We start from the raw sequence: 13,182 nt of genomic DNA on the forward strand, positions 1-13,182 counted from the left end.
TGAGGCACAAGACTGTCCTGTTCCCGTAGATCTACAGAGCCGCATGGTTCCATCCTTCTTGCGCAGCACCACGAGTGGAGACACCCACTCAGAAGCCTCGACGCGCTCGATGACGTCGCAGTCCTCGAGACGTCGCAATTCATGTGTGACCTGGTCACGGAGAGCCAGAGGTAGTGGGCGCAACTTTGAAGATACTGGTTTCGCATCTTGCTGCCGATGAATTCGTTGCACAAAGTTGTTGACGAGACCCAACTAGTCACTGAAGAGGTGATCAAAACCCGGAGGCACACCTGTGGGGCTCTGTACTGAAGGAAGCGATGGTAGACATGTCAGCGACGTGCCGTCGATCTGTATGCCCAAGTGTTGGATGGCGTCTAAACCCAGCAGTGATGTTCCTGTAGTCGTTACGTGGAACGTGACGGAGCATGACATTTCGAAAAACTGGACAGTGGCTTGAAACAGGCCTTGAATGTCGATGCGTTGCTCGAAGAAATTTCTAAAGTCCACTGTTGTTTGTGACAGCCTGTGCTGTCGACCAAAGTGATTTCTAAAATCTTCGGCTGTCATGAATGACACAGACGCTCCCGTATCCACCAGCAGTCGCATGGAGACGCCGTTAACTACGACCTGAACTTCCAAATCTTTTTTAGTTTCAAAAGCGTTTACCGTCAAAACAGACGCGGACGGCTGCCCTGCGGCAGTTGAAGACAGCGTCTCTGCGGAAGAGACGTGTTGCGCTACTGTTCGGGTCTTTCGACATACCGAAGCGAAATGGCCCAACGTGTGGCAGGCGTTGCATCGCCGATTTCTTGCTGGACAATTCCTGTAAGACGCGATATGGTTCCTGCTGCCACACCGATCGCATGCACCACGGTTCCCGGAGAAGCCATGTGCGAAATGTCGACCATCTTGGCGGTTTCTCGGAAGAAGTCGACCCTCTTGGCGGCTTCTCGGAAGAAGTAGGTCATCTTGGCGGCTTCTCGGAAGAAGTCGGCCATCTTGGCAGCTTCCCGGAAGAAGTCTGTCATCTTGGCCCGTCGACGGAACGCAAAGTTGCGATGCCTCAATTCTTCGTACATTTTCGGAGCCGAACGCGCGGTTCGCTCGACTGACTGACTGAAAAACTTTATTGTTTGAAGTATTTACAGGGAGCGTGTGGAGCAGTCCTTAAGGGGCCGTTCCTTATAGAAACTAGGTGGGCACCTCATTACAGGAACCCATTGGCTGTAGCCGCGGCTCGTGCACGGCCGACCAGGGCCTTCTGGCTCGCCAGGTCGGAGCAGCCGAGCAGGGCCGCCTCCCAGTCCTCCCGGGTAGGGTTGGGTATAGGGGGAAGGTGAGGGGTTGATTGGCATGCCCACACCATGTGGAAAATGTCCGAAGATTTTTCCTCACAGTGCGGGCACTTCCCTGTGCACGCAGGGTCGAAATGTTTTTGGATTGCCGGGCACAACAGTGTTTTAGTATAGAGGCGGGGGAGTAAACGCTCATCCGCCTTCGTGAGGCCCTTACAGGGCTTAGGAAAGATTGCATGGCCATATTGGTAGTGTTGGGTGATTTCCTTGAAGGTAAATACCGGATTGGGGTCGGAGTCCGCAGCGACGGGAGGCGAAGGCGATGCCCGGAGAGTGAGCGCGCGGGCAGCGGCGTCGGCCGCTTCGTTGCCCTCGAGACCCTCGTGCGCGGGAGTCCATACTATCGTGCGGGGCGCGGGGACCCCGAGATAATTGCTGCCTTGAAGTAAGCGGTACGCCAAATAGGGAATAAAGCCCCTTTCAATGTTCCTGCAGGCCTCTCGTGAGTCGCTAATAATGACCCGCGAGTCCTGATCTGCGGCGGCGAGCGCGATGGCCACCTCTTCCGCATGTGTTATGTCTTGTGCTTTGAACGTAAGGCCGTTCACCGCGGTGTTTTGGTGGACGACTGCGGCCGTAAACCAACCCCCATGGTGTGGGCCGGAGGCGTCCACGTAGAATACTCCGTGCTTGTTTCCATAGTGACGTGCCAACGCTTCCGCGCGCGCGAGGCGCCGGCCACTATGGTCGTCTCGTGTCATGTTGGCCGGAAGAGGGCGCACGTGCAGGGCGTATCTCCAGATTTCCGGGATGCGCACGCGCTCCTCCGTCAGTGTTGGATGGTGGATGTGTAGTCGGGCAAGAAGGCGGCGACCCGACGGCGTCTTTGAGAGTCTTGTGTAGTGGTTTGTCAAGTGTGCTTCTCGGAGTTCCGCGAAGGTGTTGACCATTCCCAGGCCGAGGAGGCGCTGGTTGGATGTGTTGATCGGGAGGTCGAGAATACGCTTGTAAATTTTACGGAGAATCACCTCGAGGGCGTTCTCGTCACACCTGCGAAGGTGGAGGTAAGGAGTCGAGTACAACACTCGACTGGTTACGAATGCATGCGCCAGCCGCAAAGCGTCTTTGCACCGTAACCCCCCGCGTTTATTGGAAACCCGGCGAACCATGCGGCCCACCTGGTCCCCCACCTTGCGCAGTTTGGCCAGTGTTGTGTCGACTCGGCGGTGTTTATGAATAAAGAGACCCAGTACTCTGATCTGATCGTATTCTGTGATGGGTCCATTTGGTAGGGACAGTTTGATTTTGGTAGTGCACTTCGGCGAGGGGCGAATGTGCACAAATTGCGATTTGGCCGGGGAGCATTGAAGGCCGCAGCGGCGGGCGTAGGCATCCACGATCTCCGCCGCTTGCTGCAGGTTGGCTTCAATGTCTCCTACCGATCCATGTTTAGCCCAGATGGTGATGTCGTCGGCATACAGCGCGTGCTGTATGCCTTCTACATTCTCCAGCTGAGCCGGAAGTTTCAGCATTGCCAAATTGAATAGTAGGGGTGAGAGGACCGCGCCCTGCGGGGTACCTCTGGTGCCTAATTGGTAGGGGCCGTGTTCTTCATCTCGTATCCGGATGTACGATTGCCGGTCGGAGAGAAATTGTTTAACGTACTGAAACGTGTTGTGTCCACAGTTGGTTTGGGAGAGGTGTGTCAGAATTATGTCGTGTGTGACATTGTCGAAAGCCCCCTTCAAATCGAGGGCGAGTACTGCCTTGTCATTGAGGGGGTATTCGACGGGATTTAGAATTTCGCGGTCTAGTTGAAGCAGAACATCTTGCGCGGACCGGTGCGGGCGGAACCCGAACATGGTGTCTGCGAAAACGTTTTGGTTTTCCAGATACTCGGACAGCCTATCTCGCACCATAGTCTATATCAGCTTTCCCGCACAAGACGTGAGGGAGATTGGGCGGAGGTTGTCCGTGGTTATGGCTTTGCCGGCTTTCGGAATGAAAGTGACCAGGGCGGTCTTCCATTCGATTGGGAGGATTGCCTCACCGAGCCAGATTGAGTTTATGTATGCGAGGAGCGCCTCGTAGGCCGGGTCGGGAAGGTTGGCAAGTAGTTTCACTGTTATTTTGTCTCTTCCCGGCGCCGTTCCTCGCTTCATTTTAGTGAGGGCCGCCTTCAGGTCGTGGAGCTGGAACGGTTGGTCCAGCTCCGCGTTCTCGGAACCTGCATACGAGTACGCTGGCCCTCGGGGGTCCTGCTGTATACAAAGGTATTGATCGCGTAGTTTGCATGCTAATTTTGAGATGTCTCCGTCGAAGCTATGGATAGCCCGTTGGAGATGTTTTTGTGTCTCGGCTCTGGTTTGAGTCGGATCGATCAAGGCGCGAAAGAGACGCCAGATGCTCCGGCTAGACATTTGTCTAGCGGCCGTGTTGCATCGGTCCACCCAATTCGAGTCGGCGAGCTGGGCCGCGTACTCTGCCGCCCGTTGGGTGAGCTCGGCGATGCGAATTTTGAGCCTCCGATTGTGTTTTTGGCGGCGCCACCTACGGACGAGGCTGTGCCGCGCCTCCCATAGGTGCAGGAGGTGGTTGTCGACCTCCGGCGTGGCCTCCGATAGTTGAACTTGAGTTTCCGCCGAACGAAGGTGCGCAACCAATTCTTGCGACCACGCGTGGTAACCTTGTTCGTGGATAGGGGCCGAATTAGTGTAGTTTTGCCGGAACTTGGTCCAGTCGGGTAGGCGGGCTTGGGCGTGGGATCTTGCCAATGGTTTGCTTCTGACAGTTGTGTTGAGTATGCAGTGGTCACTGCCGAGGGTTTCCTCGGTGTTGGCCCATTCTGCGTGTCTAATGTTTTTGGTGAAGGTAAGGTCCGGACACGTGTCCCGAGTCACGGAGTTACCCACCCGCGTTGGATGTGCAGGGTCGGTGTGAAGAGTCAGGCCCAGCGTGGACGCAAGTTCCGCTAGCTTGCGCCCGCGCTTTTCTTCACGCATGTACCCCCAGAGTGTGCTGTGAGCGTTGAAATCGCCCACGATCACCAGGGGGTCCCTGCCCGCAGCCGTCAGGCAGCGACTGAAGAGGGCTGCGAAAGTTACATTTTTGAGCTTGGGAGAACAATAGATTTTGAGTATATGTAATGGTGCGTTTTGTTTCTTAAGCGGAAGAAGGGTGACCATCACATAGGAATAATCAGTATTAAGTTCCAAATCAACCTGGTTGGCTGTGTAATTTTTGTGCACGCAGGTACAGGAAGAGGGGTCCTGCTGGAACGTGGTATAATTTGTAAGGGTGGCGCCGCTCCCTGGCTCCTGGAGGGCAACCACCGCGGGGAGTGAAGCGAATGTTGACAGGAAAAGCCGGAGGTCCGCCCGCTTGGCGCGGGAGCGGAATGCCCGGAAGTTCCATTGGGTAATTTGGATGGGGGTGGCCGAATTGGTACGGAGAGAACGCTTAATTGGAGGGCTGTCCGCCATGGTCATTGAAGGGAAAGACCGATTGAAGGGACGCTGCTCCGGAGCCAGCACTCGCGGGGAGGGGAGCATCCTCCAGTCCGGAGAGCGAGCAGCTGTCATTGTCTTCTACTTCAATTTCAATGGTGCGTCGCGACGTTTTCGGACAGCGGCCAGACACGTCTAAGACCGCCGGTTCGTCGGACGCCACGCGAGGATTGAGCGATGTGCTGTGCGACGATTGTCGGTATGCTTTCAGTTATTTTGGCGATGGCGGAGGTGATTGCCGCGGAAATTTGACTTTCTAGGGTGTTGAAACGGGCATCTATGCGGGCCTCTAGACGGGCCTCAAGTGCAGCTTCCACGCTCAGTGCTGCATTCGGTGCCGCGGGCTCATTCTCCATAGCCTCAGTTGCGGGGGTAGAGGGGGGAGTAGTAGGCTGTTTTGACTGGGATTCCAGGAGCGTAATTTTTTTTAGCAGCATCTCAATTTGGCCCTCGAGAGTTGCAATCTTGGCTTGCTCGGCACTGCGTGCCGCAGGGGGGGAGGAGGTAGGGGAAGAGGAGGCAGCCCTGCCCGTACCGCTCACCTGCGTTCCGTGTTTCACGGCGTTGGCCCAGGCCCTGGCCTCGCCTCGTGGTGGCGACGTCGACAGTTTTCCAGTGTCACCGTGTGGTGGCGGCTGCGTCGGCGGTCGCTTGCCGGCTCCTCCGGTAGAGCTTCTCGGTGCCGGCTTCGCGGTGTTGCTGTCCCGGCTCGGTGACTCACCGGGGAGGCCAAGATGGCGGCTCTTGTTCTTGGCCGCCATTTTCCTCTTTGTCCCGCCCTTCGGGGCGGCCATCTTGTGTGTGCGGAATTTTGCCGCACACTCACGTGAGTTTGTGGCGTGTCCGCCGCCACAAACAGAGCACCGCGGAACACACTCGTATGGGGCCCGCACCCCCTCCACAAGCGGGGCTTGTTGCCCGCAGAGCCCGCACGTGTTCTGCTGCGTGTTGGGACAAGCATCCGCTCGGTGGCCGACAGGCCGCAGGCCGGGATTGTCCGGTAGTAGGTTTGCACTGGGATGAGCATGTTCTCATAGTGCACAAAACGCAGTTTCTCCCTCCCGGCGAAGGTTACCCGAGCTTTGTTAGAGGAGCCGAATTTCCTCACCTCGACAATGGTGCCTGCTCTCCATTGCACCTGCTCTCGAAGCAATTCAGTGGTGTCAGAGTTGCTGACGGCGATGACGCCGTGGCAGATATCGCCTCCGTCTTGCCTAAGGTATCCGTGGAGCGGAATCGGCCCACGGTCGGTGTTGATTGAGAAGTCCCCGAGGAGCCGATCTGCCGCTGCCGGGTTCGGGGTGTGGATCAATATCAGGTTTTGTTCACGGGACGGCAGAACCGTAACAGACCTTGCCACCTCAGGCCCGAGGTAGGCCGTAATGGCGGCACCGTAGCGGTTCTCCGAGAAGGCTTGATGCAGCGACACATGTTCGCGTGGCTTGAGCACGACCACGAAGTCATCAGGGCCCGGTTTTGGAAATGGCCGAGGCTTCCATTTGGTAAGGGCCTTGCGTTTGCTTCCCGCAGCGCGCGAAGCGGGAGGCTGCGTCTTGCCGGCCGGTGTGCCGGAGGCTGAAGCGGCGATGGACGCCGCCGTCTTGGCTTGAACGAGCGAGCGACGCGCGACCGCTTCATTGAGAGATTGGTGCCGAAATGTCGGAATAGGAGCGGAGTTTTGATCTTCTGATGTTGAAACCGTCGTGCAGGCCATGGCGTCGGGATCGTAACCCCTCAGGAATGACGCGGCAGCCGCCATTTAACTCGGGAGGCCGGTTCCACGCCGCCGGGAGTCGGCGTCGCCGTGTGACCTAACGGCGTCGCCCACGTAGGCGGGTGTAATTCGGTCGTAAAATCTTCAAAAGTGGTCCCACCTGGTGAACATTAGTATCCACGTGGTCCAGACGGTTTGCTGCGTCGATTGACGTCGGTCTTGCTGGGGTGCAGAGGATTGAGCCGTGACTCCAGCCAAAAATCGACGGAGCCGACACACCACACGTCTTACGCCGTCGCGCGCAAGCAGCGTCCACCGTTCGCTCGATGCAAGGCTTCTAAAGAGCGCCCAATTTCTTCTGCCTTGTCTAGGGACAGGGTTCCGCCATGAGCTAATAACTTTTCGCGAACGCTGACGTTCGCTACCCCATGTATTATTTGGTCTCGGACGCGCTCATTGTAGGTTGTGCCGAAGTTGCACTGTACCGCCTTCTCCTTCAATGCGGTCACGAATTCCAAGAATACTTCTCCCTCGAACTGCCTTCGACTGGTGAATTCGTGCCTCTCCGCCTGAACATTTGTTGACGCGGCGAAGAGCCGGTCAAGCCGCTGCAAGAGTTTCTAGAACTCTGACGCTGGCGGGACCGTATCGCTTGCCGTTGACGCTGCGCCGGTTGACTGCCTTGCTGCTTCGCTTGACGGTGACGTTGCGCCGGTTAACTGCCTTGCTGGTTCCTGCTCCTCGTCTGCAAAGTACTTTCGTTGTCCGTCACGCCCGAGAGCGCTGACGAGCGCGGACGCTCGTCGCGCGTCCGTCCAGTCGCCACCGCCGGCCGCTTCGAGGTGGGCTTGAAAAATTTTTTTTCCCATCCATGCCATGGAATTAACGGTGGCCCGGACAATTCAAGAAAAAACGGGAAGGTTCGCCGTAAAAGACGCCATGCCAGGTAGCGTTCAGGAGACAGTACAGGAGACAAGCCGGAGCTCGCAGCAGGAATGGGGCAAGGAAGAACAATGGGGTCGGGCAGGCCTAGGCTCGGAAGCCTCGCGACGCCAAGTGCGTCGGCGGCGTTTGCGTGCCGTTCGGACACAGGAAGGGACGCTTCACTTACGAAGCTCGTTAGTTTCCCGGGTCTTAGGTCGGAACCGCGGCGGGAGTCCAACCCTCGTCGCCATAAGATGTGTCGGCAGCGGCAGGTAAGCGGGGGCCCGCGCCCAGCGAACGCGCGGCGAGCGCCCGACGCAGAGAGGGAGACGCGGAGCTAACTGCTCCTGATGAAAACCGGACAAGGACTGAGCCGGCTCGCGGCCGTTTATTACAAAAAAAGACTCCACTCGCCAGATGGCACCTCCTGATTGGTCCAAGCTCGTCACATGACAGAAGGGAGTGCGCCATCTACCTGGACTACTACAAAACATAAATGTATGATAACACGGAGATCTCGCAGGGGGCGACACTCTACCACATCAATGAATCGTCTTTTGCGGTCACAAACCGCTTGAAGGGTTAATGAGAGGTAATGGTGCTGCTTGCAGTAGGTGAAAGATACCTTGTTGTATAGGCATTGTATCTTGATATAGGAGCCGTCCAGGCAGCTAACAACACCAGGGATTCCAGACACCTGGTGGAAAGAGAAACAATGCTGTAATCGCTGATACTTGCAGAGATGCACTCTAGTACAAACAATCTGTAGCACAAGTATTTTTATAAATAGGTGCATGCCAACCTTCTGGAATTCACTTGACAGTTTTTCCATGTTGGATGGAAACATCATAACAGACGGACCCATGGTGAGGAGAAAGTCAGCCACCCTTACCAGGATTCTGTGAATAGAACTCTCTGACAGATCAAACTGGCTTGCCACCTCCCTCATGCTTGTTTTATTGGCTGCATACTTGCAAATATTTAGCAATATACATGAATTTGCAGGCAACTGTAGAACGCCGGCCTGAATTACGATGCTTCTGCTATGCAATTTATGCTATGCAGAATGAATTTTCGCTCTTTTCACTTTTCTTTGCGAGGCTAAACAATATAAAGTTTGATATTCCAGTTATGCAGTTTCTGTGAACAGTAACGGAGACATTACAGAAATGGTAGACATGTTAACAATATTTCCACACTGCTTCAGTGCACAAGCGATTACGCAATAACCGTGAAAAATACACGAAGAAAAAGTAACTGCACGCGAGCGGCCGGGACGCTTTGTCACAGCGGGACCAGTGTTTCGCGGCTAGAATGCAGGCGGGCTGCAGCCTAATCTACGTCCCATCATGGCGACAGACTTGGAACACAGACAACTGCACCCCGGCCGCTGCACAACACTAGTAAGCACATTCTCGACGAGAAGCAGCGTGTTAATGCCTCGCCTCCCGGGTGCGCCGAATGGCGACCTCCGCGATCAGGCGATAAACTTCTTTTTTTTTAAATCAATAAACAACACAAGAAATGGGCACAAGTAAAGTATGTAAACATAAGTAAACTCACCATATGAAAGTCAGCACGTGAGTTTCTGCAGATTTTGCGGGCATTCCACGGTGGCTGCTTGACGAGCACGCCGGCGAAGCAGCAATTCTCTCAATCAGTTGCTCCGCTGCAGGTCGCGACAGACGGAAGTGCCTGCGGAACTTGGGATAACAGATAACATTTCATAAAGATAACATAATGAGAACATTTCAGAAAAAGGCTTTTTTTGTTCACACTAGTACCACCTTGAGCTGTACGGTACCTCATCGTCCAAGTATCGCCTAACAATGTCCTGCCACGATGCTTCTGCCACGAGCAGATTGGCTTCGTCGAGAACAATGTCCTCAACGAAGCCAATCACTTTAGGCCTCTTTGCAGGCAGGCGGAACATCACATCAAATGCTCGTTGGCACACAGCAGCGTAAGACTCACTGTCCGTGCGGGAAGAATCATCACTCGACTTGGAAATTGTACTGTCTGAGCCGGAGCTGTCTAAGAGAATGAACAAAAGCACATGGCGCGAACCAGCGTCCATGTTTCCCATGTTGTCCATAGCTGCCCGCGACCGAAAACAAGCGACCATGACAGGAAGCAGAGGCAGGTGAAGGAAATACGTCACGAGGACTTCCGGTCAGATCTGCTGATTTCGGCGGAGAAAATATTTTTGCTCCACGGAGCAATCCGGGATCAGCTGCTGGTCCCAATCTGTCAGTGGAACACACAACTCAAGCTCCCATTCTGCCATTAGAATAGGACTGCTCCATACACAGCAGAAAAACTTGATCTGGATCTGTCATTGGAATTCAACATAGACGTATGCTAAAGTGCACTGGAGTTTGAAGCTACGCCTGAAAATTAATCAAGCACCACGCATGCGAAAACGGATATGTAGAAGCTCCATCGTTTTCTTTCATTTAATGCCACTGCAGACGCTAATGGCGTGCCTGCTTTTAATTATTTTTGTTGAGTTTGCTTACCGAATTACAAATGAAATATGCAAAAATCACTGAGCTAGACTAGTCAGCATGCTGCTGCAAAGAAATGTGAGATGTATCGCTTTTACCATGCAGATACACGTGTACAGCGTTTGAATTTTTTTGTTCTTGCTTTGCAGATTCAATTTGTCAAGCCAAATTAAAAAAATCTGAAGGACAATTTCACAAAAATTTTAACTAAAATAAGGGATAAGACGAAAAGTGGGGCAGGAGCCAAAGATGTACCCACAATTAAATGGAAGCACTTCGAGGCAATGATTCCAATCATGGAGAAAGTGTACGAGGAGCCCATGTAAGTGATGTTACCAGTTACACCGATTCCCGTTTCCACAGCAGTATGCTGCTACTTTATTGTCGGTTTAATTTGCAATGTACAACATAATTATACCACAAGTGCTTGTGACTCTTGCTTTTTAAAGCGCGTCTTCTTTTGAAGAGTACGCTCATTTCTTGTCAATACAAAATACCTTTACAGCATTTGCAGCAATACTGTCTTCAAGCAGACAGGAGGGTAAGTTTAGGAGACAATATCTCAATTAGAAATTGACTTTGTTCTGCAACTTCACTGTTGCATGATTATATAAATTTTTTGCATGGTAATATTATTCCACTTGGCATATGTTATTTTCATAAAACTCATTGCAAACAACGCAATAGTAATATGTGATTTCGTTCTCTACTACACTGCAGTGACTTTGATAGATCGAATGTGCCTCGAATGTTTATTAAAAATCAACAAACATCTGGCCAGCGTCATCAGAGCATTGGATGCGTAACTGAAGCAAATGTTTTATTTATGCTTGATGCAGATCAGACATGTCCGCCGAAAAGGCCTGCACAAGCCAAGATGACTCCCAACTTTCATTCAATGACATCCATGAGGTCAGGTGCTTGGATTTTGAGGCAGGCAGCAGCTCCTCGGGTGCCAGAAGTTCTCATCGAACTCCCAGTAGTGACACATCTGAAATGTAATATCACATTTTATTGCATGTTCACTTATGGAAACCAACCTTTGTAAGGTGCTACCCAGTGCATAACTTTGTGCTATCATTCCTGCAGGCCACGACAGAGATTCACAGGAACCAGAAGTGGGGGCGCCAAATAGAAGGCAAGGAAGTCGCTGTGGAATGTGGTGTGTTCAAGTTGTTGGAGGTATATACAATAATTTTAATCTTTCCACAGCGCATCAAGGTCACGAAAATGTCGAAGAACCTGAAGAAGCCAGAAGACGCAAGTTGTGAAATATTTCTGTGTAGGGCATTATAAAAAAGTATCTATGTTCACATGCAGTCCTTGTGACGATGACTCTGGAACCATGGCTGTGGCAGCTGAATGTCTGAGCCACATAAAGGCATAACGGGAACAAAGGGAGCGGCAGAAAGACGTACTGCACCATTTTGCACATACGATGGTTGTTATGCTAAGTATTTTGCCCGTTGATGACCAATTTGACCTTATGCATTCTGTGCACAACTTAGTATATGATAAAATTAAAAAGGTCAGACAAAGAGGAAATGCAAATGAATAGATTGTAGTTAATTAGTACTGTTTTGTTTCTTGTATTTTATTTATTGCTGTAATATTTCCAGTGCTCCAACACAACTTTGTCTACATTAAAATTTTAGATGTCAAGGAACGCAAGATTGAACTGGTTAGATGGTGAGATCACTATATACAAGAAAACTGCATACAGTCGTCAAGGTACATGTGTTTAGCGCAGCATGATCATGTGCTGAGTAATTTCATTGTAGAGAATTCATGTTTGCTAAAATGAGTTTGGATGGTTAGTTTTCTGTGTTGTTTATATTCCTTGTAGCCAGCGTGTTCTTTCAGGGAATTTTTTTTGAGGAATGGGTATGATGATGATGATGTGTGGTGTTTTGTGGCGCAAGGGCCAGGTTTCGCCAAAGAGCGCCATGACAAGTGGTAATGCTGACGATGTATTATGGAAGAGGTGACTTGGCTGTAAAGTGGGCTAAAAATAGTCGCTGTAAAGTGCGTAAAATCTACTTGCTATAGAATTATGGCGATGACAAATGACGAATACTATGAACACAAAAATCCATCATAAAAGAATGACGCAGAATAGAAAATATATGAGATGGCAAAAATACCTGGAGCACTGTTGCCTCGCCGGAGCCCTTGAAACAAAAGGGCCTAGAGGCACGTGCTATACGAAAGAACTATCACAGCGCCATCCTCTGAAGAGAGGAGACGCTACGAACATGTGGAGCTAACAACATGCAACACAACATCTTTCAGATAACTTAGGACTGCGTTGGTGTCAAATAGCGGTTCTGGGCCGAGTAAAATTACTGGATGAAGGGGAATGCGCTAACGGTATGCTAAGGGAAAATGTTTCTTTCTTTCAGATTCGGCTTTCCGGCACTCCAGGAGGACGTGGAGGACGGTAAGCCTCTCCTCGCATCTGCCGCAGGTTGGAGGGTCATTTCCGGTGAGTAGAAAATTATGGGTGCCTAATGTGTGTCCTATTCTGAGACGACAGAATAGGACATCTGTTCGGCGTGATTTTGTTACACAGGGCCAGAATCCTAACTGTGGCTTTATCACGTGGAGCTCATTATTTGTTTCCGCGTCTCATAGGCGTTGCCAGTGGTTCCGTAGTTTCCTCCGTAAGAAGGGCTTCAGATCTGTGACAGGAACTGCCGCGGTGGGATTAGCAGAATGCGATGCAACTGAAGTGGCCATCTGGTACGCCAGAACATTACCTTCGATGCCCCTATGACCTGGCACCCAGCATATGATGACATGTTGGTTACCTATATACGCTTTAGATAGAACGGAATAGAGTTCATTAATTACCGGATTTTTGTGGTTAGAGAATGACATCAAGGCCTTCACAACACTAAGGGAGTCCGTATATATAACTGATTTCTGGAGTTTTGATTTATTTATATGCTTTACGACCGACAGCAGTGCGTAGGCCTCAGCCGTAAAGATACTAGTTTCCGGATGCAGTACATCGGTTTCCGAGAAGGATGGACCGATGGCTGCATAGGACACCCCGTCGTGTGACTTTGATGCGTCTGTGTAGAACTCCGTGCAGGAGTGTTTGTGCTGGAGTTCCCGGAAATACATGTGGATTTCAATCTCTGGAACGTGTTTTGTAACTTGCATGAAAGATATATCGCATTGTATCAGCTGCCACTCCCAAGGAGGTAGCAGCTTGGCTGGATGCATTAGGC

The 13,182-nt window shown here is 51.8% G+C and overlaps 2 protein-coding genes and 1 pseudogene across 2 annotated transcripts in view; all 3 read right to left on the bottom strand.

Annotated features, from left to right (window-relative positions):
• Positions 1-1,122: 1,122 nt before the first annotated feature.
• LOC142571162 (uncharacterized) lies at positions 1,123-2,276 on the bottom strand. The gene has a single exon (XM_075679441.1). It carries the CDS (start codon positions 2,243-2,245, stop codon positions 1,208-1,210), a length of 1,038 nt encoding a protein of 345 aa, XP_075535556.1. The 5' UTR covers positions 2,246-2,276; the 3' UTR covers positions 1,123-1,207.
• A 2,617-nt stretch (positions 2,277-4,893) lies between these two features.
• LOC142570656 (uncharacterized) lies at positions 4,894-6,560 on the bottom strand (annotated as a pseudogene).
• A 2,617-nt stretch (positions 6,561-9,177) lies between these two features.
• The window catches only part of LOC142573066 (uncharacterized), a 241,610-nt gene continuing 237,605 nt past the window's right edge, over positions 9,178-13,182 (bottom strand). Inside the window, exon 18 of the mRNA XM_075682580.1 lies at positions 9,178-10,937. The gene's annotated coding sequence lies outside the window, so the exon portion shown is untranslated. The remainder of the gene's footprint in view (positions 10,938-13,182) is intronic.

The sequence above is a fragment of the Dermacentor variabilis genome, chromosome 2 (assembly GCF_050947875.1).
Source record: "Dermacentor variabilis isolate Ectoservices chromosome 2, ASM5094787v1, whole genome shotgun sequence".
NCBI classification, from domain to species: Eukaryota; Metazoa; Arthropoda; class Arachnida; order Ixodida; family Ixodidae; genus Dermacentor; species Dermacentor variabilis.